The following is a 27,836-nucleotide window of genomic DNA, read 5'->3' on the forward strand; positions in this document are numbered from 1 at the left end:
GAATCTGGTCCACAGCACTCAACCAGTCCAGGCTTCAGTATGGCGCCCCATAAGGAAAGCCCCAGTCTCTCTCACGCAATGATTGCATTAACACTGGGAAAGCCAAACAGGCACAGAAGCACTGCTCTTGGTTGTGATGGCCAAGCTGGTGGAGAACAAGACAATATAAATATTTTGTTGTTTCGTATGCTAATTTAGAATAATTGGAGGGTGCTTTTCTGCTTTTTTTCTCCTGCTGGGGAGGATGCACTTCAAGCGGAGTTGCCGTTGGGCTGCGGTTGCAGCAAAGGATGGCTGGCGTCAAGCTGGGGTTGGGGCTGTATTTGCTGGGCCTGGAGCGGAGGCTGCATTTGAGGCTGGGCCTGGAGCTGAGGCTGGCCTTGGCCCACCCCTTGCTGGGGAGGCGTGCTGCAGGAGGAGTTTGTGGCGGGCGGCCGGACGGAGAGCTCAGACAGCTGGTCGCTGTTGGCCAGGGATTTCAGCACGGCGTTCTCCTGTTCCAGCATGGAGTTCCTCTCAAACAGCTCCTTGATCTGCTCCTTCAGCACTTCCACCTCCTCACGCACTGCATACATCAGATGGCTTTTCACTAAGTCCTGAAGGGAGAGAAAACAGGGGACATGCTATTAGTATTTAGCTCACTAACATGCTCAGTGGGAGGAAAAGAACAGAACAAGCTATTAGGTCTTTAGCTCGCTAACAGCCAATGCGAGAATACAGGCTAGTTGTTTTCTGCTCTATGTACATTAACTGAACAAAGCAAACCCTGTAGGCACATGATGATTTCGCAAACAAAAATGGCCTGGAGCGGCAATGAAGTCAGTGATAAGTCAGACCACAATTTTATGCTTGTATTCATCCTTGTCAACAATTAGCTCACACCAGGGAAACTAGTTGGAGTCTCTAGATGGCAAATTATTTTAATTACTTTAGTATCAGTTAAGTACCAAGGAGGGACCTAAACCAGGAACCTAAAACATGACATGAGTTGAGATTTGTTCCTTACAATACAGTAGTTCCATTTCAACAATGAGATTTCAACAAGAGACTGTTTAAAACAAGAATGAAAGCAAAATGATACCATAAAATATGATTAAATAAAAACACTTACCATCGCCTGTTCGATTTTATTATCAATGGCAACAACACTGGCTCCAGAGGCACTGTAAAAGGAATAGAGGAGAAATTAGACAATCATAGGGTTATGGAACTAATTATTGATTAATTTTCATACACTTTAAAAAAGGTTTCTTTAACTTTGAACATTTCTGACACTAGAAACCTGAGAGATACCATGGGCCAGTTTATCATGAAAGTAAAGTGAAAGGTAGCCTAGTCTCAGACTAAACGTAACATAGTAAATGTATATCCAGGACACTGAAATTAGTATGATGTGTTACATAAAGACAGATGGTTACTTAAAGCAAAAACTTAAAGTAGGGAGGATGTGTAACGCGAATGTCTAGCAACGCAAAGATTGTGAGTTCGACGCATCATCAGGGTCAGAACGACAGATTTCTACCTTGTCAGCTCGGGGATTTGAACTTGCAACCTTTCGGTTACTAGCCCAACACCCTGCCGCCCATTTAAAGTACAGAATAATATGAAATGCTCTGAGATCAGGTTGATTAGTCATTAATTTTTTTCCATATTATTCCTCAAATATCCTAACTCTATCATACATCGTAAGTGCTTCAAATGCAGTAAATTCAGTAAAGCGTTGGTGACAATGATATTAAAAAAGGTAGCCTATTAAGATATGAATGCCACGCTACTAGTACTACTAGCATGCTAAGCTACTAGCAGTGACCTAGACAACAGTTCAATGTAGGTCACAGCAAAGCCTACAGGAGAAAGGCCAGCCATATGGCCGCATTAACACTGCATTGCAACTTTTTGGACGACCGGACAAAATTCACATAGAAATGTGAGTTATATATGCTCATTGAAAGCAAGTCTTAGCAGCGATAGAGCTGATCTATATGCGCTATTTCTATGCTTCCCATTGTTAAGTTTTGTTTTTGCATCTTTTCCTTTTGGTTTTGTACACCAGCTTCAAACAATAATTATCTACACTACACTTGTTTTGACAAACTGAAATTAGGCTAACAATTTGAATTTTAGCAGCCAGGAAATGGCGGAGCGATTTCTTAATAGTGAATCTTTAAAAATGGAGACGACTCACATTCCTAAACTGTGCAATCAAAATATATCACGAGATGAACGTGCAACGTAAAAGTTAGACAAAACTACACAACACATCTTGTGACACCTGTCCATCAGTTATGAGAACCAGAATGAAAATAAGTCTTATGCCTCGATAAGTGTGTGTGTGTGTGTGTGTGTGTGTGTGTGTGTGTGTGGTACTCTCATGTCTGAGGCAAATCTATATGCATGAAAAAATGTACATTAAAAAACTAAACTAACATGCATTCATTCAATGACGTGTGAATTCTGCACCGTGACCTTTTTGGAAATGTCTACATGTATCGAACGTGTGCACAAAACATTCCAAACATCCGACTGAAACCACATTTCCAAACCTAATTTAGAAAATATAAAATATCAGCGACAACTACAGACCCAGTCCGCATTAACGGCACACTTAAAACCAACGCTCCACTATCGAAAACGGGCGACGGTGAAACTAAAGTACTGAGCAAAAGTTACCCAGTTATTATTATTATTTTTTTAAATCAGGTCAATCAAATAGAAACAATTAGTTTTTAAAAATTAAAAACGAGTGTTACTACGCAACTAATCATTAATCAAATGGCAATGGTGGTTTATGACTCAGGTCAACGCCATGTATCCAAGTGAGAATGACTCCACAAAACAGGGGAAGTGGTAAAATGGAATGGATCCGCAATTATCACCTTGCTTTGGAGTACCAGTAACATAAATGCCTATAGCTCACATGCATTTTAGAGTTGGTTAGTCTGGCTATGCACAAGAATGCAGCTTCAAATTAAGTTTAGTAAAGGGGCACACCTCCCCACACCCCAAAAAAGGGATGTGTGGTTTCATGAAATAAGACATTGATACTATATCATATGAACTATACAGCCAACATTTGACAAACAGCATTACTTTCAAAAACTGTTCACATGATGCGTCATGAAGGCTACACCTTTGAAAGACTAACTATAAAATCTCCATTATTATCTTAGCCAATTAAATAATCTGAAAGACATGCAATAGATTTTTTTTAAATTAAATGCGCAGTATACACTCAGTGGCCAGTTTACTAGGTACACCCATATCTAGTACCGGGTCGGACCCCCCTTTGCCTCCAGAACAGCCTGAATTCGTCGGGGAATGGAACCATTGCTCAATTAGTATCAAGGGACCTAAAGTGTGCCAGGAAAACATTCCCCACACCATTACACCACCGCCACCAGCATGTACCGTTGACACCAGGCAGGATGGGCCATGGACTCAAGCTGCGTACGCTAAATCCTGACTCTGCCATCAGCATGACACCAGGCATGTTGGGCCATGGACTCAAGCTGCGTACGCTAAATCCTGACTCTGCCATCAGCATGACACCAGGAACCGGGATTTGTTTTTCCACTCAAATTGTCCAGTGTGGGTGATTCCACTGGACCCACTTCTTGTTTCTAGTTGATAGGAGTGGCACCCGGTGTGGTCGTCTGCTGCAACAGCCCATCTGTGACAAGGACCGATGAGTTGTGCGTTCTGAGATGCTGTTCTGCACACCACTGTTGTACTGCACCATTATTTGCCTGTTTGTGGTCCGCCTGTTAGGTTGCACGATTCTTGCCATTCTTCTTTGGCCTCTCATCACCCACTAGACTGCCGCTGACTGGGTGTTTTTTGTTTGTTTCACCATTCTCTGTAAACCCGAGACACTGTTGTGCGTGTTAACCCCAGGAGGCCGGTTCTGAGATACTGGAACCGCCTGGTACTGATGATCATACCACGCTCAAAGTCACTTAGGTCACTTGTTTTGCCCTCTAACGTTCAACCAAACAGTCTCTAAATGCCTCGATGCCCGTCTGCCTGCTTTATATAGCAAACCACAGCCACGTGACTGTCTGTAGGATTTAAGCATTTTCGTGAACCGGGTGGTGTACCTAAAACTGCCCACAGTGTGTGTGTAGTATTCACCACCAGATATGTGGTAGCCTTTATCAGCAAGGACTGATTGCATAGGTTGATATTCGGTGCCATTCTACAACGGTCATTACATTGTTGTGATCCACACTTTAAAAGGCTAGGAACCAGGTAAGACAGCTGCTGATTTTTTTACATCTCAAGCTCTAATGAGCACACACACAGAGCTTCCCTCAAAATGAGTGTTGGATGGCCCTGGAGCACGACACAAGACATTCTGTTCTTTCACCATCCAATTTAGTTGTCCAAGAAGGGCGGAAGTACAAGCAGATTAACATCAGCAGGCTTCTCCACAGAGGAATGCCCTCCTAGCTCTGCAGCCAATCCAGTGACATCATTTGTACCACTAAATCTCCTCTTTGAGCTTGTTGACAAGAGGATGATGGGTAATGAAGACCGAATAAGACAAAACATGTCACATGCGTGGATGTAGTGGGCACACTCCCCCCAAAACCTCTAAAAAACACAAAATGCCCACACACATACTATTAGAAAAAAAATGTCAAAATTCCATCTGTGCTTGCCTGTTGCAAAGGAACTAATAGAAACATATTGAAAGTATTTGTCCCTGCCCACCTGGTCCACCAGGCAGGCTAAAGCAAAAGCATTCGAAGCCAGGCAGGTCCCCACTGTTAGGGAGTTGTTACGTAGGCCAAAAAAAAACTTGAAGCAGGCAAAACACAAACTTCAATGTGTGTTTAATTGTTTAGTTCCAGGTGTACACACAGGCCTTCTATAAAAAAAAAAGTTTCCTGCAAGTAAATTTTTTTTTTTTTTTTTAATAAAATAAAAGTCTGACCGGATCTCTTGCTCTGTAAAAGCACAGACCTCGCCGTGGGCCCCAAGTCCAAATATCTCCAGACTGGTCCCATGCCAGTGAGAGACCAAAAACTAAAATCAGTTGAAATTCTTAAATTAAATGAATGAATGCGAACATGGACTGGCCTAATCATGTGACCTAATCATGTGACTTATGCCTAAACCAAACACTGTTGTCGCCACTGGTGTCACTGGTCCTTTGGCACTTTAATAAAATCTTACACAACATCAAAACAACCAGAATTAAACATGTCAGCTTAGCATTTAAGGGCGCTTTGGCCAGTAACCAAAAGTTCGCTGGTTCGAATCCCCGAGCTGAGTAGGTGAGAAAAAAATAAATAAAATAAATCTGTCGATGTGGCCTTGAGCAAAGCACTTAACCCTAATTGCTCCCGAAAGTCGCTCTGGATAAAAGCGTCTGCCAAATGACTAATGTAAACATTGGGCTCTCTAGCTAGCGAGTGTACAGTATGTACACTGCCTAACTGGGCGTAAACGGGCAATACCAGCATTACTAATTTAGATGCTGGGACAGACTGAAGGAGAGTTTGTTTATTCATTTGCTCAGAAAGGAACAAACGTGACATAGCACAGGCCTGGGTTACAGGACAAAATAGAACAGTCATGTGGTTCTTCCAGGTTTGCTCAAGATGAACCTGGATAAAACCAGCTACTGGTGGTTGAGGGATGGTAGAGTCAATGTTGACCACGACGAGGACAGTCTGTTCTGGCCATTAGACACAGTGAATAGAAGATACTGCTATTCAGTGTAAAGGATTGAGGGATTGCCAAAGATAGCTAGTGCTGGATCAGCACCCGTGGTGGAATTCAGCACCGATCAGAGCTGCCACAAACCAGCAGACCATAGATCAGTCTGGGCAGTGCCCACTCAAATCAACCTATTTTAATACGGTACGTACCGTTTTTGACATTCTGGTGGGCCTATGCATCTATATAGAAAAAAACTAAACCAAAATCCTTCCATTGGCATAATTCTTGCAGTGCGACCACCCGAAACTCAGCGAAGGTCTGAAGGTCTTGAATTTGGCCCCAGCAGCAAAATGAGTTTGACACCCCTGGTATAATCTGAGAAGGTGCATAGAGTATCTATTGTGACACTAACAACAATATTTGTGTGATGCTTACAGCCGTTTATGGTTGGATGTGGAACAGTCACAGCTTTCTTCAAAAGCATCTCGTCCATCCAATGATTTAACAAAATCAGCTGGTTTGAATTAAGCTGGTGTTGAATCATGAAGGGTTGGTTACACACTGCTACATAGGCCAAGAAAAATAACAAAACTAGTTACCAAAGCCCATGGCAGCTTTGAGTGTCTGAAAGGAAAACAAATAAATTAGAGAAAAAGGAAAGAAAAGTAAACTGTCCAAGAAGCAAAATTACACTTAGAAGTGGTGATATTTTTGTTGTAAGGCAAAACAAATGTGGCCAGGTGATGTTACAAGTTCGCCCAAACCTGTTCTGACAGTTTAAGCCAATAGTTTCTAGTTAAGCCACATAGGCCTCCCTCTTTGTTCGAGACACTGACTTCGAACATGTACCGTCGGTGGTATAAAGCTACTTCTCCGGCTCTGCGTGGGTAAAGGTGTCAATTCGCCTCTGTTCGTCAGAGCCCACAGGGGCAAAAGTGTTGGGCTGAGATCAAACAAAAAGCCGCTGGGGGGAAAAAAGGGTTCTTATCGCCCATCTTACGCAACTCTGTAAAGCTGACCTTTTCTCAAGCACCGGACAGAGCTTAATGTAGCTCAAATTGGGGTTTGGTGTTCCGAGCAGAACGACCGAGACGGCTCAAACCTCAAGGGTTCAAGAGTAGGTATTAAGTGTATTAAGTATCTAAGACGCATTACCCACCGAAGAGTGGACAGTCATGAAGCGCTCTGACATTGATGAAGACTTGAGTGGGAACCTGGAATTAGTTGTCATATCTTGCCCCTGGCCACTGTTGCCTCAGTGTCACTAGGATCAGTAACTTTGGAGCTTCAGTGAGGGAGAAAAGCCCAGTTGTGGCCTTTGGCTCAACTTGGCTTACGATAAAACCAGTGCGAAGCTCAAAAAGGCAAGGCCAGTCCACATGTTCAGGACCTGCAGGTTGACTTGACTACCTTAACACCTTTGAGAGTACATACCTGCTACTAGTATGAAAGGCTTTTCAAAACCATGTGTGACTGGAAGCATACTCCTTTCAGAACTAGAAAACAACTGAACAGATACACCAGTCTGGAGAATTGGCAATGGGGCATCCATCCATAGTACATTACAGTAAACATTAGGAGGAAACGGTGAAGCGTGATGTTGAGAGACATCGGAACAAATCTCTATGGAATCATGTTGACAGGACACAATCTGTTTCAAATTTAGGTTGAATAACTTATTTTTTTAAATAATATTTGTCACATGCTTTGTAAAAACAGGTGTGAAATAACAGCTAAACACTTACTTATGGGCCCTTGCCAACAATGCAAAGAAAGGAGAAATAATAGAAAAGTAAAACACGGAATGAAAGTAATAGGCAATGAGTAATGATAACAAGGAGTACCAGTACAGAGTATTGATAGCTTGGCTATATACAAGGAGTACCAGTACAGAGTATTGATAGCGTGGCTATATACAAGGAGTACCAGTACAGAGTATTGATAGCGTGGCTATATACAAGGAGTACCAGTACAGAGTATTGATAGCGTGGCTATATACAAGGAGTACCAGTACAGAGTATTGATAGCATATACAAGGAGTACCAGTACAGAGTATTGATAGCCATATACAAGGAGTACCAGTACAGAGTATTGATAGCTTGGCTATATACAAGGAGTACCAGTACAGAGTATTGATAGCGTGGCTATATACAAGGACAGAGTATTGATAGCCTATATACAAGTACCAGTACAGAGTATTGATAGCTTGGCTATATACAAGGAGTACCAGTACAGAGTATTGATAGCTTGGCTTGGAGTACCAGTATATTGATAGCTTGGCTATATACAAGGAGTACCAGTACAGAGTATTGATAGCTTGGCTATATACAAGGTACAGAGTATTGATAGCCAGTACAGTAGTATTGATAGCTTGGCTATATACAAGGAGTACCAGTACAGATTGTATTGATAGCTTGCTTATATACAAGGAGTACCAGTACAGAGTATTGATAGCTTGGCTATATACAAGGAGTACCAGTACAGAGTATTGATAGCTTGGCTATATACAAGGAGTACCAGTACAGAGTATTGATAGCTTGGCTATATACAAGGAGTACCAGTACAGAGTATTGATAGCTTGGCTATATACAAGGAGTACCAGTACAGCGTATTGATAGCTTGGCTATATACAAGGAGTACCAGTACAGACAAGGAGTACCAGTACAGAGTATTGATAGCTTGGCTATATACAAGGAGTACCAGTACAGAGTATTGATAGCTTGGCTATATACAAGGAGTACCAGTACAGAGTATTGATAGCTTGGCTATATACAAGGAGTACCAGTAGTGAGTTGATGTGCAGAGGTACGTGGTAAGTTGAGTTAGATATGTACAGTACAGATAACTAGGAATAAAGTGACAGATCATAAACAGTAGCAGCAGCGTATGTGAAAAGTCAAAAAAGTTAGTGCAGACTAATCTTTACAGCCTCCTAAGGGGGAACTTTGACATGAAATACAGACTCAGCGCGCCAAGGGAACCATTGAGATCTACAGATGATCTGAGCCTGGCCTGTTTGTGCTTCTGCCATGGAAACCCGGCACTCATGGGTGTGTGTGTGTGTGCCTACGGAGCACCTCTTGAAACAGGGAGTTAACCAGAAAGTTGGGCAGAGGGCATCCCTCCTCCCTCGCCATCCTGTGGTGCTGCTGGTGGTGATGGAAACCAACTAGAGATAGACATTCCAGGTGATTGCAGTAACAGTAACGTCTCCAAACAGTCACAGCACAACTGAAATCCACATGTACTCGTCCAGGCGGATGCAGTGCATGTTACTGCAGCGTCCCGGTTAAAAAGCACTCAGTCAGCCAGCCAATCAATGCTTTAGTACTAGTGTGGCTCAGGCACACAGCATTGTGGGAGGTTGGGTGTTTGAAATGACTGCATATGTATGTGTGCAGTTCTCCTCAGCTGTTTTAACGATGTGCGTTCATTTCCAATCTGGTGCTGCCCTCTCCTCAGATATGGTTCCATGTACAGCGCCTTCAGAAACTATTCACACCCTTTGACTTTTTCAACATTTTGTTGTGTTTCAGCCTGAATTTAAAATCCATTCAATATATTTTGTCACTGATCTACACACAAGAACCCATAATATCAGAGGGATTCATGTTTTTAAAAATATTTACAAATGAATAAAACCACAAAAACCTGAAATGTCTTGAGTCAACATGTATTCAACCTCTGTTATGGCAAGCCTAAATAAGTTCAGGAGTAAGAATTTGCTTAAAATGTCACATAATAAGTTGCATGGACAGTGTTTTACCCCACACATACAATGATCTATAATGTCCCTCAGTCAAGCAGTGAATTTCAAACACAGATTCAACCACAATGAGAAGAGGTTTAACAATGACTCGCAATGGGCACCTATTGGTTGATGGGTAAAACATTTTTTTTTTAAGAAGCAGACATTGAATATCCCTTTGAACATGAAGTTCTTAATTACACTTTGGATGGTGCATCAATACACCCACAGTCTCTACAAAGATACAGGTGTCCTTCCTAACTCAATTGACAGAGGAAACAGAGTTTAATGACTGATATGAGAAAACCGTCTATATCAACATTGTAGTTACTCCACAAAACGAACCTACTTGACAGAGTCAAAAGGGACACCTGTACAGAATAAAAATACACATCCTGTTTTCAACAAGGCACCAAAGTACTGCAAAAATGTTGGCAAAGCAATTAACTTTTTGTCCTGAATACAAAGTGTTATATTTGGGGCAGATTCTATACATTACTGAGTACCACTCACCATATTTTCAAGCATAGTGGAAGCTGCAGCATGTTATGGGTATGTAATCATTAAGGACTAGGGAGTTTTTTTAGGATAAAAAGAAACTGACGTGAGCTTGGCAAAAGCAAAATCCTAGAGGAAAACCTAGTTCAGTCTGCTTTCCACCAGACACTGGGAGATGAATTCATCTTTCAGCAGGACAAAAACGTAAAACACAAGGCCAAATCTACACAGGAGTTGCTTACCAAGAAGTCAGTGGATGTGACTAAATCTGCTTGAAAATCTATGGCAAAGACCTGAAAATTGTTGTTTAGAAAAAGGATGTGGGAAGAAAAAATTAAATGTTGCACAATCCAGGTATGGAAAGATGTGTTTTATAACTTCCTGACTTTCCCAGAAAGACTCACAGCTGTAATCGCTGCCAGACGGGATTCTAACGTGACTCAGGGGGTTAAATACTTATCTAATCAAGATCATTCTTTTTCATAATTGTTTTACGAATGTTAGAATTTTCAAACACGTTGACATACAGTATTTTGTGTAACTCATTGATAAAAAATGAAAAAATGTAATCCATTTTAAATCACACTTCATAAAGACAACAAAATGTGTAAAAAGTCAAGGGGTGTGAATACTTTGAAGGCACGTGGTTCCCTTTTCATTTTTATAGATGCTCCCCTGAATGCACCCTCCGTCTTAGCTGTCTGAAAGGGGTAGGGGAGGTCATAATATACTGGCAAGTCATCTGTTCTGTACGTAGGCGAGATGGGGAAAGGTATCGGATGTGTCATGTTCAATAGGAATAATCAGATTATTTTTTTGTGTAATTTTTTTTAATACCTTTATTTAACTCGGCAAGACAGTTAAGAACAAATTCTTATTTTCAATGACGGCCTGGGAACAGTGGGTTAACTGCCTGTTCAGGGGCAGAACGACAGATTTGTACCATGTCAGCTCAGGGGTTTGAACTTGCAACCTTCCGGTTACTAGTCCAACGCTCTAACCACTAGGCTACCCTAAAGGACTTCACATTATGACTGATAAGTACCTTCCTTTCTAGCATCACTCGGTCCAGTGTCATACTGACCAGTGTCATACTGACCAGTGTACAGCCGTGGCCAAAAGTTGAGAGAATGACACATTCATTTCAAAGTTTGCTGCTTCAGTGTCTTTAGATATTTGTCAGATGTTACTATGGAATACTGAAGTGTAATTACAAGCATTTCATAAGTGTCAAAGGCTTTTGACAATTACATGAAGTTGATGCAAAGAGTCAATATTTGCACTGTTGATCCTTCTTTTTCAAGACCTCTGCAATCCGCCCTGGCATGCAGTCAATTCACTTCTGGGCCACATCCTGACTGATTGCAGCCCATTCTTGCATAATCAATGCTTGGAGTTTGTCAGAATGTGGATTTTTGTTTGTCCATCCACCTCTTGAGGATTGACCACAAATTCTCAATGGGATTAAGGTCTGGGGAGTTTCTTGGCCATGGACCTAATATATCAATGTTTTGTTCCCCAAGCAACTTAGTTATCACTTTTGCCATATGGCAAGGTGCTCCATCATGCTGGAAAAGGCATTGTTCATCACCAAACTGTTCCTGGATGGTTGGGAGAAGTTGCTCTCGGAGGATGTGTTGGTATCATTCTTTATTCATGGCTGTGTTCTTAGGCAAAATTATGAGTGAGCCCACTCCCTTAGCTGAGAAGCAAACCCACACATGAATGGTCTCAGGATGCTATACTGTTGGCATGACACAGGACTGATGGTAGCGCTCACCTTGTCTTCTCCGGACAGGCTTTTTTCCAGATGCCCCAAACAATCGGAAAGGGGATTCAGAGAGAATGACCTCAGCAGTTCAATCCCTGTACCTTTGGCAGAATATCAGTCAGTCCCTGATGTTTTTCCTGGAGAGAAGTGGCTTCTTTGCTGCCCTTCTTGACACCAGGCCATCCTCCAAAAGTCTTCGCCTCACTGTGCGTGCAGATGCACTCACACCTGCCTGCTATCATTCCTGAGCAACTCTACTGGTGGTGCCCTGATCCCACAGCTGAATCAACTTTAGGAGGCTGCTGGACTTTCTTGGGCGCCCTGAAACCTTCTTCACAACAATTGAACCGCTCTCCTTGAAGTTCTTGATGATCCGATAAAATGGTTGCCTGTGAAGCCCTTTTGTGCAAAGCAATGATGACGGCACGTGTTTCCTTGCAGGTAACCATGATTGACAGAGGAAGAACAATGATTCCAAGCACCACCCTCCTTTTGAAGCTTCCAGTCTGTTATTCAAACTCAATCAGAGTGATCTCCAGCCATGTCAGCTGGTCCTTTTGTGGCAGGGCTGACATGCAGTGGAAATGTTTTGAGATTCAGTTCATTTGCATGGCAAAGAGGGACTTTGCAATTAATTGCAATTCATCTGATCACTCTTCATAAGATTCTGGAGTATATGCAAATTGCCATCATACAAACTGAGGCAGCAGACTGTGAAAATGTATATTTGTGTCATTCTCAAAACCTTTGGCCATGACTAAGTCAGTAGAGGTTCAGGGAACAACAGTTTATGCACTTTAGTAGGTCTTAGTGTTACTGAGGCAGGTTGCCTGACACTTAAGAGCGTTGGGCCAGTAACTCAAAAGGTCGCTGGTTCGAATTCCTGGGCCGACTAGATGAAAAATCTATTGATTTGCCCTTGAGCAAGGCACTTGCTCTAATTGATCCTGTAAGTCACTCTGGATAGGAGTGTCTGCTAAATTACTAAAACGTAAATGTACTGATGTAGGCCTATTGGCTGAGTGTGAGAGGTTTGGCTGGCCAACATTCCCACTGCCATGCGGTTTCCATCCATGCACATCCACAAAGGAAAGCTCACTGTTACTGAGCTGCTATGCACTGCACCATAAACACACACAGGAAGGCCTGTCCCATCCAGTCCAGTACAGTACCTATCACTGTGGGCCTTAGAGTCCTGCAGCCTGCTGCCAGACTGGAAGGCCCGGTAGAACACCATGGAGGGGGTCCTGTGTCAACCAAAGTCAAAAGAAAACAGGAGAGAAAAGGAGAGGGGATGAATCAGAGAATACAGGAGAAAACGAGAAACCCGTCTCGTATTGTTAAATTTACTTAAAATCAGAAGAACACTCTGTGTGCGTGGTTAACTAGATGTGACAGAGGCTGTGCCTGAAGGTGTTTCAGTAAATCTGCTGTCACAAGTTCAAGATGAGCACACAGTACGTAATTCACAAATATTCAAATAAAATTTGCTAGGGGGGGGGGGGTTCAAGTGCCTGTTGAGAGAACAATACATGTACATCTAACCCCACACTCTTAAAAATATGTATAATGCAGCACAGGCAACTGAGGCAAAAACTATAAAATGGCTTAAGTGTTGAGTTCTGCAGAGAAGGAAAGGAGTTATTTTGCCAACCACTGTGTTGATAGGGGGTGAGCTCAAATGGATACCATTCCCTCCCATGGGGCCCTGGAGGCCACAAGCACACCATGTTCCATGAGGACAGAGAGATGCCCCCCCTCAAAGCCCCATGTCCATAAACTGAACTACACGTGTGCACCCCCCCCCTCCCGTACAGCATGTGTGTGAATATCTGAACATTGAGCCATGGCTCTTTTCCTAGAAATCTCTGGCACAAACTCTCTTTGTCACACAACACTTTTGGAGCTCCACCTTCACGTTTTGTCTCGCTTCATACAAAACCCAACATACATAAACTCATGCAGTACTAATAGTGAGGAGCAATTAGTGCTTTTTGAGGTCTGTTCGGTTCACATTTTTTTATATCGTTTTTGATTTAAAAAATGAAGTGTTCCACAAAAGGCACTAGGTGGGTTCAATGCTGTAACATAATAAAACAAGGATTACAAATCTCCTGTTGGTAGCATCTGTCCATTACGGCTCATCATTTAACATGACTTTAATGGAATATTTCAGTTTTATTTGATGACTTTATTATTATTTCATTCCAAGTAATCATCTCATCTCTATAGAGCTGCTGCCTATGCGATCTGACAACCAAAAATATATATATATTTTAGTAGTTCTTCAAAGTAATTAAGTCGTTATTTTATGACTGCTGAATAGCAACTATTCATAAACTTGTCTCGTGTATTTTCAGGTAGATACCGCAAAGCAACTACTCTCTATCCCTTTCCATCAAGCATTCTTCTGTCTCTTTTTCCCCTCCGTGTCTGGCTCACATTCACCTAGAACAGCAGGCGGATAAGAAAACACCCAGACCGGACAAGTAGGTGAGCAATGGATTATGGTCATTGTCATTTATTACCACAGTTTAGTGCAGAAAACATGTAGAATATTGGCCTGTTGGAAACTACAACAGTTCAGCCTGATCAGATTTATCTCGAGAAAACTGCGCAATGTCGCATTAAGCTCACAGAAAAAGAAATGTAATTCAAATAATTCAACCGATGCCGCTCAATTAGCTGTTTACACACACTCATGTAAAAAGAGGACGTTACATCACCGGTCAAGCTGAGGAGAGAGAGTTGCTGCAGGTCGTTTGTGGGCTCGGCTGGGCTTAGATTAGTGTTGGGCAATATCCAGACTGGCATACCTTCATACTGTTCCTGTACACACAAAACACATTTAGGCAGCAGGGATCTTGATCCAGGAGGGGATTGATCGTCTCTGCCGGAACCAAGAAGATTGATCTTGCATTAGCCACATAGCTAGCAAGTTAGCAAACCAAATGCATAGCTGGAGTCCTGAGCTGGAGATAACTATCTAAGATGTGCCAAATAAATTAACTTAAGCAGTGGCATAGCATTTCCTAGCAGCTTACCACCCTGCATCCCACTGCTGGCTTGCTTCTGAAGCTAAGCAGTGTTGGTCCTGGTCAGTCCTAGGATGGGAGACCAGATGCTACTGGAAGGGGTGTTGGAGGGCCAGTAGGAGGCACCTCTTCTTCTGGCCTAAAATATATATATACCCCAATTCCCCAGGGCAGTGATAAGGGACGTTGCCCTGTGTAGGGTGCAGTCTTTCAGATGGGATGTTAAATGGGTGTCCTGACTCTCTGTGGTCACTAAAGATCCCTTAGCACTTATAAGAGTAGGGGTGTTAACCCTGGTGTCCTGGATAAATTCACAATCCGACCCAACATTCCATCAAGGACACCTAATCATCCTCAACTTACAATTGGCTCATTCATTCCCCCTGTAACTTTTCCCCAGGTCATTGCTGTAAATGAGAATATGTTCAGTCAACTTACCTGGTAAAAGCATGCAGGGCTTTTTTGTTGTTGTTGACAATATTGAAAATCATACCGTCGGTATTTCAAACTACCCCAGTATACCGGCCAGGCCTAGATCACATGATTCTAGAACACCATCGTCAATGTAACAGATGAACTGGAGCGGTTATCCTCTCCTGTTTTCAAGTTGTAAATCTCCCGACTCTGAAAGGACACCTTAGCCCAATTATGACTGACTTGTAACGTTCGCCCAATTATGACTGGTTGTAACCTTCTCCTAAAATAACAGACCTCAACCCCTGAAGCAACATGCCCATCAGCACGATTGAGGTAGCCTAGATAACAGCCATATCATGGTAAGCTGTTGATTCCTAGGCCTGAATTGGTTGAAAAACTACTAGTAAACTTTGCTACAACATGACTGATAGTTGAACGAAGAGGTCGAGCGATTATGATTTTTCAACGCCTATACAGATTATTGGAGGATCAAAAAAGTTGATAGATTAAATCGGACAATAAAAAAATAAAAAAATTGTAATAATGACAATTACAACAATAAATACTGAATGAACACTTATTTTAACTTAATATAATACATCAATAAAAATCAATTTAGCCTCAAGTAAATAATGAAACATGTTCAAATTGGTTTAAATAATGCAAAAACAAAGTGTTGGAGAAGAAAGTAAAAGTGCAATATGTCCCATGTAAGAAAGCTAACGTTTCAGTTCCTTGCTCAGAACATGAGAACATATGAAAGCTGATGGTTCCTTTTAACATGAGTCTTCAATATTCCCAGGTAAGAAGTTTTAGGTTGTAGTTATTATAGGAATTATATGACTATTTCCCTCTATACCATTTGTATTTCATTAACCTTTGACTATTGGATGTTCTTATAGGCACTTTAGTATTGCCAGTGTAACAGTATAGCTTCCGTCCCTCTCCTCGCTCCTCGCTCCTCCCTGGGCTCGAACCAGCAACAGCCACCATAAAAGCAGCGTTACCCATGCAGAGCAAGGGGAACAACTACTAGAAGGCTCAGAGCGAGTGACGTTTGAAACGCTATTAGCGCGCGCTAACTAGCTAGCCATTTCACTTCGGTTACACCAGCCTCATCTCGGGAGTTGACAGGCTTGAAGTCATAAACAGCACAACGCTTGACGCACAATGAAGAGCTGCTGGCAAAACGCACTAAAGTGCTGTACACCCCTGCACACACAGAACCGCCTTGAGTGAGCCTGGTGGCTGGTTGGTTTGCTTGCAGGGTGTTAGACCTCGGAGCAACCTCACTAATTCACTCAGCATGTGAAAAGCCATAGGGACTTTGAAGGGGAGGGAATCAATTCAGTTACATAAATTGGGATATTAGTCAGCTGTATTGCCACCAAAACGCCAGTATTTTTTCATCTATAGTTTGTTCTCTATACAATTTTGAAAATGATGAGCAAAGATATTTTTAGCAATTTATTTCCATGACTGATCAAAACAGTCAGATTTCTCTTGTTCCTCTGCAGCAGACATGGTGAGCAATATGTTAGAAACACTGAATCTTAAAACATATAGAATTGTGACAATTGTAGTACATATCGTATCGGCACCTAAGTATGGCGATATCGTATCGCGAGGTCCCTAGCAATTCCCAGCCCTAGAAAGAAGCAATCTCTCCTGGTGTTCATAAGGCCATCTGTCCCATCCATCAGAGCCTGGGCAGAACTAGGTCAAGACCATTTAGATTCCAGCGCTCTGTTAGAGTCCCCCTGCGCCACAGGTTTAATTCAGTGGGGTGTTGGGGAGTAAGAGAACGGGGCTCAATGCCCACTCTGTAAATTCATAAATATGGCCACACTTCTGGGAATGTTCCCCTGTACTGTAGGCCCTTAAATCAGGAAGCAGGGGTGATGGAAAACAAAACTATGGAGAGGGAACTGACTTTCGTGGAACTGTGGTTTCTTGGACTCACTGTGTGTCCTGTAGGCCATGTCGTGTTTTCCCTTACTCTTGTAAGGATGTGGATAGGCTAGGCAGAAAAGTTACAGATATGAAGTTTGTGACATTGCTTTAACCTACCTGGACAATCTATCAGCGCTTTCAGAGTTACACAGATAAGAAAGTGGAGCAAAGGAAAGGCCTCTTGACTATTCAAACATACATCACTTAAAACACCACTCACCTAAATACTGTGCATAAATAACATCCTCTGCTTTAGCCCTTTGTGACATACAGTAAATATATTAAATCAGGGGGCTGAGGAGCATTTCTTTCTGAAGCGCCTTTCTTTCTGAAGCTAGGGCTGACGTGCCTTTCTCTGTAAACAATGGCGGGAATCGGTACCTGGGGCAGAGGTGATCAAATCAAAATCAAATCAAATGTATTTATATAGCCCTTCGTACATCAGCTGATATCTCAAAGTGCTGTATGACTGAGAAGGGAACCTAAATACGACAATGGAGAGACCGGCAGGGAACAATGCACCTTTTTTTTAGAATAGCAATAAAATGTTTTAAAAAAGGCAGCGGGACTTGAGGCTGATGAATGCAAAGATCACCATTGGTAGGCTAATTCCGTTCACCCATTTTAGCCAAAAGGGCCTGCTGAATGAAAGTGAAGAACATGGGGCTGGATGCAGGCTAATGTCTTCAGGTACATTGTAAATGAGTAGCAGAGGCTGCAGGCGAGTCAGGACACAGTGATCAGCGGTGGTCCAGGCCCCTCAGGATACAACTGGACACCCTGGGGTTAAAGGCCAAGTGCCACTCGTTATCACACACCCTGACATGAAATGCATATACTTCCCCTAACAGACTATTGTACTCAAAACTTTTAAAAGTTCATCCCAACCCCCCATTCTCTACCCACATTCCACACACACTCAAACCCAAGCCACAAACCTCCTTGTCCACACACACCCCCCCCCTCCAGACACCCATGTCAACCCCCCTTCCAGACACCCTCCTTGTCCACACACTGACTCATTTCACAGTGTCAATCCCTCCTTGTCCACACTGGCTCATTTCAGTGTCAATCACACCTTGTCTCCTAGTGGGCTGCTGAGTCAAGTTGCACAACTCAGCTAACTTCGACCTAAAACACATTCCATCCACCAGGTGATTTACAGAGACTGACTGACACCATAAGGTCAATTTGGCTACAATTGTTGTTAAACTGTTGTTGTAAGCAAATAGCCTCAGTTCATTATACAAGTATATCTAGTTAAACATCTTCCCCTAAAATGTCTGTTACTCTGACAACACCGCATAAAGCTGCAAAATGTTCTGCAACAAGTTTTTCGACCATCAGGCATACATTAAACGTCTAACACGGAACCCAAACCGGCTGCGCGCCTGCGCATAAATGTATTTGGTCTTCCCACACCAAACGCATTCATGACACGCAGGTTAAAATATCAAAACAAACTCTGAACCAATTATATTAATTTGGGGACAGGTCGAAAAGCATTAAACATTTATGGCAATGTCATTCAACACTTAACTGATGTGCAACAACTGCCAGTTTGCCTTGCCTCTCTATGCCTGTCAGTCAGTCAAGGGGCCTGGCACTAGACACTGCAACATGGGATGTTCCGCGCTGGCAGAAAAGACACTAGAGTGGTAATACACAGAACAGAAGAGCATTTCCTCTGGAGAAATGTGAAGCACGGAGCCTAAAAAAAGGTCACAGCAGCCTATATTCAGCCTATATATTTTGCAGCCTATATTCGAGTCAGGTAATTGTTTCCGTAAGGCACTCGTAACTTGAATATTTATCTGGCATAGAACACACAACAAGCCGACGAGGTAAATAGATCAACTATTCTACTACGGGGTTGTCAGATTTTCCTATTTTATTACTTGTTTCGTTTACAGAGGAAAAATGCATGTGGACTGTTACAGCATCTTCAACAGCAATATGGTTTTTCATGTTCCATATTTTTGGGCCGTGGTGAAAATGGTTTTGCCGTGACACAGCGCCACAGCTATACGACTGCATTGGAAGCACTGAAACAGATGCAAAGTTACAGCCAAGTCTCGCCAGCCATGGCCACAGTGTGGTTTTGGTTGAGACACTGCAGTTTCATACACCACTCAGCTCCTGACAAGGGACGGTGGACGACTGACAACAAGCTTTTGAATTAAGTTTCAGACAGAGAGTGAAAAAAGTATGTATGGCAGAAGAACGTGACAACTAGTAGTGATTTCTGGTTCTGCATTGACGTTTTTAAACACAGCAACTTAGGAAAGGCAAAACTGTGTAACTTACATGTTCAAACACACAACTAAAATCTATTTTTCAAAAGGCCAAAAAGGAAAGTTAAGCTCATGAATCAACAAAGAGCAGAACCAGAGCTTTCAAAATAAAGTAAAACATGTGCTGCAAAAACACACAACTACTTTTTGAAAAAGCCAGTAAGGCAAGTTGGGCTCGTAAATCAACAAAAAGGGTCAAACAATTGTAGGTATCTAGGACATGTGACCGAAAACAAAATGCCTGTGCTGCTGCATATATACTGACTAGTCTAGGCTATATTTCAGTCTATAAAACCGGTATATGGAAACCACCAAGAGATTTGAGGCACTTCACGGTTTCCTCTTATGCTTGCCGACCCCGACGAGCACTCAACTCAGGAACTGAAAGTTTTAGCATATGAACAGGAAGTGTGAGTGACACCTCTCACCCCTAACAACCCCACAATCCTAACCCCTTCAAAAAAAGCAGATGATCACATCCTAAATTGAAGTCTCGTTCCTAAACTGTATACACTAAATTGACTATTTTCAATCAAAGTTCACCATCTGTAAAGCTCCTATGCCAGACTATAGTCAATACATCAATATATCTGTTTGTAGGCCTATCAAAAAAAAAAAAACTTGACTCCTGTATCAAATGTACACACATCATACAGCCTAACAGTCCCTGAGCAATCCACTTGGCTAGATTTACCCCCCCCCCAAAAAAAAACACCCAACAACACTGCACCAACTCCTGGCCCATCCCCTCAGAACCTTTTCCTAAGTGGGGTCTACTAGCTAAGTGAATGGAAATTCTGATAGCATGAAATGTGGCAAAACACCAGCTCCAGCCTCCACCATACTTCAACGAGGAAGCCTTTTTCTAGGTCAAGAGCTAATATAAAAAAAATAACAAATAAAAAGGTCAAGCACACAGGAGGACTAAGACAAAAGGAATATCTGGCCTCCAGTGTAGAAGGTGGCTGGCTATAAGCTTATTTTGCAAGTTTGTTACAGAGGCCATCAACTTAGAAATTGCCTTAAAGGCAGAGTGCAGTCAAAAACGTGACTTTCCTGTGATGTGCGTGTACTGTGAAATAGTGAAAATTATGGGGGGGGGGGGGGGGGAGAAACACCTGAAATATCTGGCTTTTTTTGGAAGAACGGGAGTTTTGGCTGGCCTGGTGACATCAGGCGATAAAGTGGTTAATAAACCAATAAGAAAGAGTTCCAAACCTCTGCCAATAACAGCCCCTTTTCAGTTTTCCCCACCCCCACTCCGACAGTCCTAGCAAAATTCTTGCTTGAGAAATTGCTCTTTGCTAAGAAGCTATTTTTGTTTATTTTTGACCACGTCAACATAATAAAATCATAGTAAAGGTACTTAATCGACACCCAGAAATGATTTGATATTGAAATAAAAACATCTGCATTGGACCTTTAACGTGTGATGGCAACAGAATTAGGATAGCTGGAGATTAGCCTGGGTCAAATCAGCAACATTGTATTTAGACTAACAACTGAAAACAGAATACATCAAAGCAACACGAGTACACACACTTCTGTACACCAGTAAGGAGTTAGTAATGTATGTTCATTGCTATCTAACCCAGGTGTTAAGTTGGGGGGGGTTACTTGGGCTACACTCCAGCTCCCTTTCGAGAGTCTACCTACTGAGAAACATATTTCCTGCCTGTGTGCCCCTCCGCTCCCATGTATAGCTATGCTACATCCCAAATGACACCCTAGTCCCTACATAGTGCTCTACTTTTGAACAGAGCCCTGGAAGAACGCCCCGTTTGTCTGTCCAGCCACGCCAACCAAACCACTGATGACAAGACGTCATCGTGACAAGAGGAAAGACATGGGAGGTCTCCAGAACGCACCCGCTGCTCTCTCCTCTTCTCCAGGCCATCTACATGTCCAGGGAGCTGGCTGACTGGATGCTACATGCAGCCATGACTTCAAACACAGACCCTCCCCCTTATGAACACACACACATGCTTATGCCCCCCCCTCGCTTCATAAAACCACTCCACAGCTGCAATATTTTTCCACACTGCTATAAAAGCCTGCCAATTCAAATCGATCTTTATTTGTCAAATGCTCCAAATACAACAAGTGCAGACCTTACAGTGAAATGCTTACTTACAAGCCCTTAATTGTACTGCTTAAAAGAGAGAAACAGTGCCAAAATGGTTTAAACCTCAACATATGAGATTGAGCTATTGTTTCGCAATAGCTATTATTAGCTAGGCCTTAGTCATGCGTCTGAATGGCCCTGCCCCTAAGAGTCTCCAGTATGTGGCCCGACAGCATTTAGTTGACTTTCTAGCCAGGTTATTCCCTTCCATATGATAAATGGTGAACTGTGACAGGGTGAAAGGTGGTGGCTTACCTGTCCTCGTCTATGGCTATTCCAAACAGGCTGTTCACAGAGGGGTTGTTGGCCAGCTGCAGGCTCTCAGGGATCTTCATCAGGTTTTTCTCAGAGAAGGCGGGAGGCTGGCCCTCCTCCACATGGCTGAACCCAGCCGCCGGGAGGCCCTGCGCCCCCCTGCCATCGCGGGCCTGTTGCCCGGGCAACAAGGAGGCAGTCAGGTTTGGCATGGCGGTGGGGGCTAATGTGGTGGCGCTGGAGGCACTGGGCACAATGGTGGGCATGTTTTGGGTGCCAGGGGGCGAAGGGTGGAGGCCGACGGGTTGACGAATACCCGTGGGGGTATACTGACCTACAAGCTGTTGCAGAGTAGCGCTTCCGCCCAGTACCATGGATGACCCAACACCTCCCACACCTCCACCCATCAGGCCTGAAGCTGGCTGACTGACAGGTAAAGAACCCCCCCCCCCCCCCCCACGGCTGCCATCTCCCCCTACCTGCCCCAGCATCGGAACCCCAGTGGCGGGAGTCATGACCAGTGAAGGGCCCTGACCCACAGTTTGTCCCACATAGAGGGTCTGGCCGGTTGAGGCCACTGCCTGCATGCCCGGCTGGTTCTGTTGGTAGTAGTCTGCCTGGTTCTGGGGCAGGCCTGGGGGCTGGTTGGGCAGGTGCTGTCCCAGTGGAAGCTGCTGTAGCATGGCCTGCTGCTGGGGAGGGTAAGCCAGCGTCTGGGTCTGGGCTGCAGGGGTCATGCTTGGGGATTTCTGTATGTGAATGCCACTTTGAGGAAGACCGTTGAGCCCCACAGGAAAGAGGTTCTGGTTGGCAGCAGGTTGGATAGTACTCAGCGTTGGCTGCTGACCTGGGACAGCCATGAGGTTGTTGGTGGGGAAAGTGTTGTGTGTGGCCGTTCCAGGCTGCCCCATGTTGTAGTTTTGGTGGTGAGGCTGCTGCTGCAGTGTGTCCATTGGGTGAACGTGCAAGGCATTAAGAGCAGCAGCATCCACTATGGAGTCTAGGCCCTGGCCGGAGTGAGTCGACGGTGCAACCACCGTATCACCCGTCAACCCCAGCCCACTGTCCCTGTCAGCACTGGGGTCAAACGCATTGGCATGTCTAATATTATCCGTAGTCCTGTTAACCACAGTGTTACCCTCCGAGTCTTTCTCATAGAACTCTGTGCAAGTCCATCGGCCCTTTCTGAAGGGCTCTCCAGTACTATGGTCAAGTTTGATGACCCTGAAACGTGAACTGCAACTTGCTGTCGATGACATAGCAGAAGTAGGGGTTAAACTAGTCACTACTGGCTGGGATGTGCTCACTGACACTGTTGTAGCCCCCCAACTGGCCACTGGGGCAGGCTGTGGCATGAGCCCGGACTGAGCAATAGGGAGGCCGCTTGACGAACCACTTCCCAGTGTTTGCTGGCTAACATGAGGCGAGCCTGCCACTCCTGCCTTTCGAATAGCAAAACCTTCATTTGGAGGCCCCGACATTGCAGGTATCTGCCCAACTTTAGGTACACTACGCGGTGGGACCATAACGCCAGGTGCCTCTTGCTCCCCTACATGGTTTAGGGTTTCCTCAGACGAACTTCGATCACATACCTCCGGCTCGAAGTCAGCCCGGGACACGTCGAATATTTCCGACGACACGTCTTCAGTCCGTGATTCGTCTGGGTCGTCCAGGCTCTCCGTGTCGTCCGTGGCACTGCTGGCCGCCACCTGAGCCTGTGTCACACTTGTGATCTGAAAACAGCTTTTCTTTTTAGCCGGCATTTTAGACATTTTGAGAGCCTGCGTTCACAACTCCCGTCTAAATGTCTCGCGTTAAAAGCAAGTGAGTTAGCTAATATCAGCTGACAACTGGCTATCTGAAACAGCGAATTTGCATCGATGGAAGTTTTTTAAACTATTATCAAGAGGAGTATGAGTCATCCTTGTTCCTTCCTCCTCTCGTCTCCTGTTGCATTTTACGAGTTCATAACATTGAAGACCAACCCTTCCAAGCCCAGCGTTTGCCAATAGAAGTAGTACTTCGATAACTGATCCAAAGCTTTGATCCGTCCGTACTGGCCTGTTCAGTAAAGTAATGTCCGGACCCCGCAGTTGTCAGATGGCGGCTGTCGCAGATAGTTGCCCAGCTGCGGCAGCTACTTTAGACTGTGAAGCGGGCCCGTACCTCTCCACTCAACTAGCTAGCTGGCTACAACAACACTCCCTTTACGTTGGGACAAGTATGTAAGACATCTCTCGGAACAAGTCACCTCTCCCCTCTTGACTTACGAACTTAAAACGATTCAATACTAACACTCGTTTCAAAGGTATATGTAACCCATTTCCAAGAATAAATCGTCTCTAGTTTACACTTCAGGGAACTGAAATTCCGAACAGCTACCTCCCTCATTCTTGTCAAGATGGCTAGCTAGCCTAGGCTAGTTATGTACGACCGCACTGCATCGTGGGTAACATACGCAACAATATTTGCGTACATGATTATTGAGAATTTCATTTCCCTCTCTCTCTCTCTCTCTCTCTCTCTCTCTCTCTCTCTCTCTCTCTCTCTCTCTCTCTCTCTCTCTCTCTCTCTCGATATAAACTCAGCAAAAAAAGAAAGAAACGTCCCCTCACTGCCAACTGCGCTTATTTTCAGCAAACTTAACATGTGTAAATATTTGTGTGAACATAAGATTCAACAACTGAGACATAAACTGTACAAGTTCCACAGACGTGACGAACAGGGAGGGGGGGGGTCAAAATAAAAAGTAACAGTCAGTATCTGGTGTGGCCACCAGCTGCATTAAGTACAGCAGTGCATCTCCTCCTTGTGGACTGCACCAGATTGGCCAGTTCTTGCTGTGAGATGTTACCCCACTCTTCCACCAAAGCACCTGCAAGTTCCCGGACATTTCTGATGGGAATTGCTCTAGCCCTCACCCTCCGATCCAACAGGTCCCAGACGTGCTCAATGGGATTGAGATCCAGGCTCTTAGCTGGCCATGGCAGAACACTGATAGTCCTGTCTTGCAGGAAATCACGCACAGAACGAGCAATATGGCTGGTGGCATTGTCATGCTAGAGGGTCATATCAGGATGAGCCTGCAGGAAGGGTACCACATGAGAGAGGAGGATGTCTTTCCTGTAATGCACAGTGTTGAGATTGCCTGCAATAACAACAAGCTCAGTCCGATGATATTGTGACACACCGCCACAGACTATGACAGACCCTCCACCTGCAAATCAACCCCGCTCCAGAGTACAGGCCTCGGTGTAACACTCATTCCTTCGACGGTAAACAGGAATCCGACCAAACCCCTGGTGAGACAAAACCACGACTCATTAGTGAAGAGCACTTTTTGCCAGTCCTGTCTGATCCAGCAACAGTGGGTTTGTGCCCATAGGCGACGTTGGTGCCAGTGATGTCTGGTGAGGACCTGCATTACAACAGGCCTACAAGCCCTCAGTCCAGCCTCTCTCAGCCGATTGTGGACAGTCTGAGCACTGATGGAGGGATTGTGCGTTCCTGGTGTAACTCGGGCAGTTGTTGTTGCCATCCTGTCCTGCAGGTGTGATGTTCGGATGTACCAATCCTGTGTAGTTGTTGTTATACGTGGTCTGCCACTGCGAGGATGATCAGCTGTCCGTCCTGTCTCACTGTAGCTCTGTCTTAGGCGTCTCATAGTACGGACATTGCAATTTATTGCCCTGGTCACATCTGCAGTCCTCATGCCTCCTTGCAGCATGCCTAAGGCATGTTCACACAGATGAGCAGGGACCCTGGGCATCTTTCTTTTGGTGTTTTTCAGAGTCAGTAGAAAGGCCTCTTTAGTGTCCTAAGTTTTCATAAATGTGACCTTCATTTCCTACCGTCTGTAAGCTGTTAGTGTCTTAATGACCATTCCACAGGTACATGTTCATTAATTGTTTATGGTTCATTGAACAAGCATGGGAAAGTGTTTAAATCCTTTACAATGAAGATCTGTGAAGTTATTTTGATTTTTACAAATTATCTTTGAAAGACTGGGTCCTGAAAAAGGGACATTTCTTTTAGTAGTAGTAGTAGAGTTTAGTAGCTTTTAAACAACTTGTCTTAATTGAAAGGCATTAACAGACTACATTTTGTATGAATTTCAAAATGTCTCAATGTATTTTAAACCTGATTGTTATTTGTTGGGGCATCATTTGAATTCGGCATTTTTATTACTCACTTGGCTGACATGCCCCTCCTCTCCCCTGTAACTATTCCCCGGGTCGTTGCTGTAAATGAGAATGTGTTCTCAGTCAATTTACCTGGTAAAACAAGGGTAAAAAAAAACATTTGTAATAAACTCCACCGCTTACAATCTGTTCCGCTCAATGGATGGGTGATTAACACTATTGAAGGGACTGGCAACAATTCCTCTCCATCGAACCCTGTGTGTCTTTGTTTTCAACAGGTTCTGATTCTGCACACCAATGTATACAAATCTTAAAATATTCAGTAAGTTCAATAGAATTATAGATTGGTGTGAATCCCTAGATAAATATTTTTCATTAGGATCTGGCATGTTCAGTGGTATAAAGTACTTAATTAAAAATAATTTAAAGTAATACTTAAGTAGGTTTTTGGGGTATCTGTACTATTTATATTTTTGACAACTTTTACTTCACTACATTCCTAAAGAAAATAATTTACTTTTTACTCCATGCATTTTCCCTGACACCCAATAGTCCTCAAAACATTTTGAATGCTTAACAGGACAGGAAAAGGGTCAAATTCACGGCTTATCAAGAGAACATCCCTGGTCATCCCTACTGCCTCTGATCTGGCAGACTCACTAAACACACATGCTTTGTAAATGATGTCTTGAGTGTTGGAGTATGCCCCTGGCTTTCTGTTAATAGAAAAATACAAGAAAATGGCGCCATCTGGTTTGCTTAATAAGGAATTTTAAATGATTTGTACTTTTACCTTCGATACTTTAAGTTTAAAAAATACATTTAGACTTTTACTCAAATAGTTGTACTTTTTCCACCACTGGGCAAGTTGGAACCACTGCCTAAAGATATTTAGATCTGACCTTGTTCACAGTATAACTAGAGGGACATTCCAAGCATATCATGATGATTTTTGCTTTATTAGTTTGAAATGATTGAATTGCTCATAATATTACTCAGCTTCTTCAAAATGTTGTCTCTTTTCATTTATTTCAGCTGTAATGTCCCCATGAGACCTCGTTTTCCTGGTGGGACCACATGAGACACATGTACTGTAGCCTACAGAGAAAACGTTTCCCAACAACAATGTCTGCATAGCACTGTAATATTTTATTTCTTTAAATGCTTATTTACTGAATTAGCTCATGGTAACTTGCCTTGCTTTGGGGCACGGCAGCAATATGCAAAGCCTTATGAATGATGATTCTCTGATCACCAGACTTGGTCATATTCATATCCTTTACAAATTGATCATTGTGTTGTATCGAAGCATTTTAGGTACTTTATGAACAGCCAACCTCCACTGAAAAACCCATGATTCATTCTCTATAGTCTAAGACATTAGGGGGGTTATAAACTGACGTATGGAATTGTTTTAAGATGGTCATCCCATGGATCATTTAGCTATTTGATTTGATTTAGAATTTTAGGATCCTTTAAGTGTAAAAAATATATATTTAAAAAATATTTGATAAAATATTGAATTTGGACTTTACTACCAAATCCTATAGAAATGCATTTGTAAAACAGATTCATACATGGAAAAAAATAAGACTGTCAAAAAATGCATAATAAGGAATAAGGTTTTGTAGTGTCTGTCCTATATCTAGGTTCTAGTGTCTGTCCTATATCTAGGAAATCTAAGACAGCTCAGGAAATATATAGATATAGCGTACCAGTCAAAATGTTGGACACACCTACTCATTCAGGGGTTTTTCTTTATTTTTACTATGTTCTACATTGTAGAATAATAGTGAAACATCAAACTATGAAATAACACATATGGAAACATGTATTAACCAAAAAAGTGTTTAACAAATCCAAATAGATTTGATATTCTTCAAAGTAGCCACCCTTTGCCTTGATGACAGCTTAGCACACTCTTTGCATTC

General features: G+C 43.2%; 1 protein-coding gene across 3 annotated transcripts; it reads right to left on the bottom strand.

The window, feature by feature from the left end:
- Window positions 1-24,182, bottom strand: LOC124042091 (TSC22 domain family protein 2-like). Of its 3 annotated transcripts, none has more exons than XM_046360417.1 (4): window positions 21,764-24,182; window positions 12,857-12,931; window positions 1,112-1,163; window positions 1-596 (listed from the first exon to the last, which is right to left on the bottom strand). In XM_046360417.1, exons 1-4 carry the CDS (start codon window positions 23,533-23,535, stop codon window positions 252-254), a joined length of 2,244 nt encoding a protein of 747 aa, XP_046216373.1. In that variant the 5' UTR covers window positions 23,536-24,182; the 3' UTR covers window positions 1-251. The 3 variants fall into 3 exon arrangements, 2 of the variants coding, with proteins under 2 accessions (XP_046216373.1, XP_046216374.1); XR_006840044.1 differs by lacking the exon at window positions 12,857-12,931 and adding an exon at window positions 14,411-14,513 and having other exon boundaries at window positions 524-596; XM_046360418.1 differs by lacking the exon at window positions 12,857-12,931.
- Window positions 24,183-27,836: the final 3,654 nt, after the last annotated feature.

The sequence above is a fragment of the Oncorhynchus gorbuscha genome, linkage group LG08, assembly GCF_021184085.1.
Source record: "Oncorhynchus gorbuscha isolate QuinsamMale2020 ecotype Even-year linkage group LG08, OgorEven_v1.0, whole genome shotgun sequence".
Taxonomy (NCBI): domain Eukaryota; kingdom Metazoa; phylum Chordata; class Actinopteri; order Salmoniformes; family Salmonidae; genus Oncorhynchus; species Oncorhynchus gorbuscha.

What these genes read in the sequence shown, in the direction of transcription:
- LOC124042091 (XM_046360417.1), bottom strand. Translation starts at nt 23,535, where the DNA reads ATGTCTAAAATGCCGGCTAAAAAGAAAAGCTGTTTTCAGATCACAAGT. An exon ending in ATAGCCATAGACGAGGACAG is followed by an intron (nt 12,932 to 21,763) that starts GTAAGCCACCAC and finishes TGGTTGACACAG; the next exon opens with GACCCCCTCCATGGTGTTCT. An exon ending in ATAAAATCGAACAGGCGATG is followed by an intron (nt 597 to 1,111) that starts GTAAGTGTTTTT and finishes CTCTCCCTTCAG; the next exon opens with GACTTAGTGAAAAGCCATCT.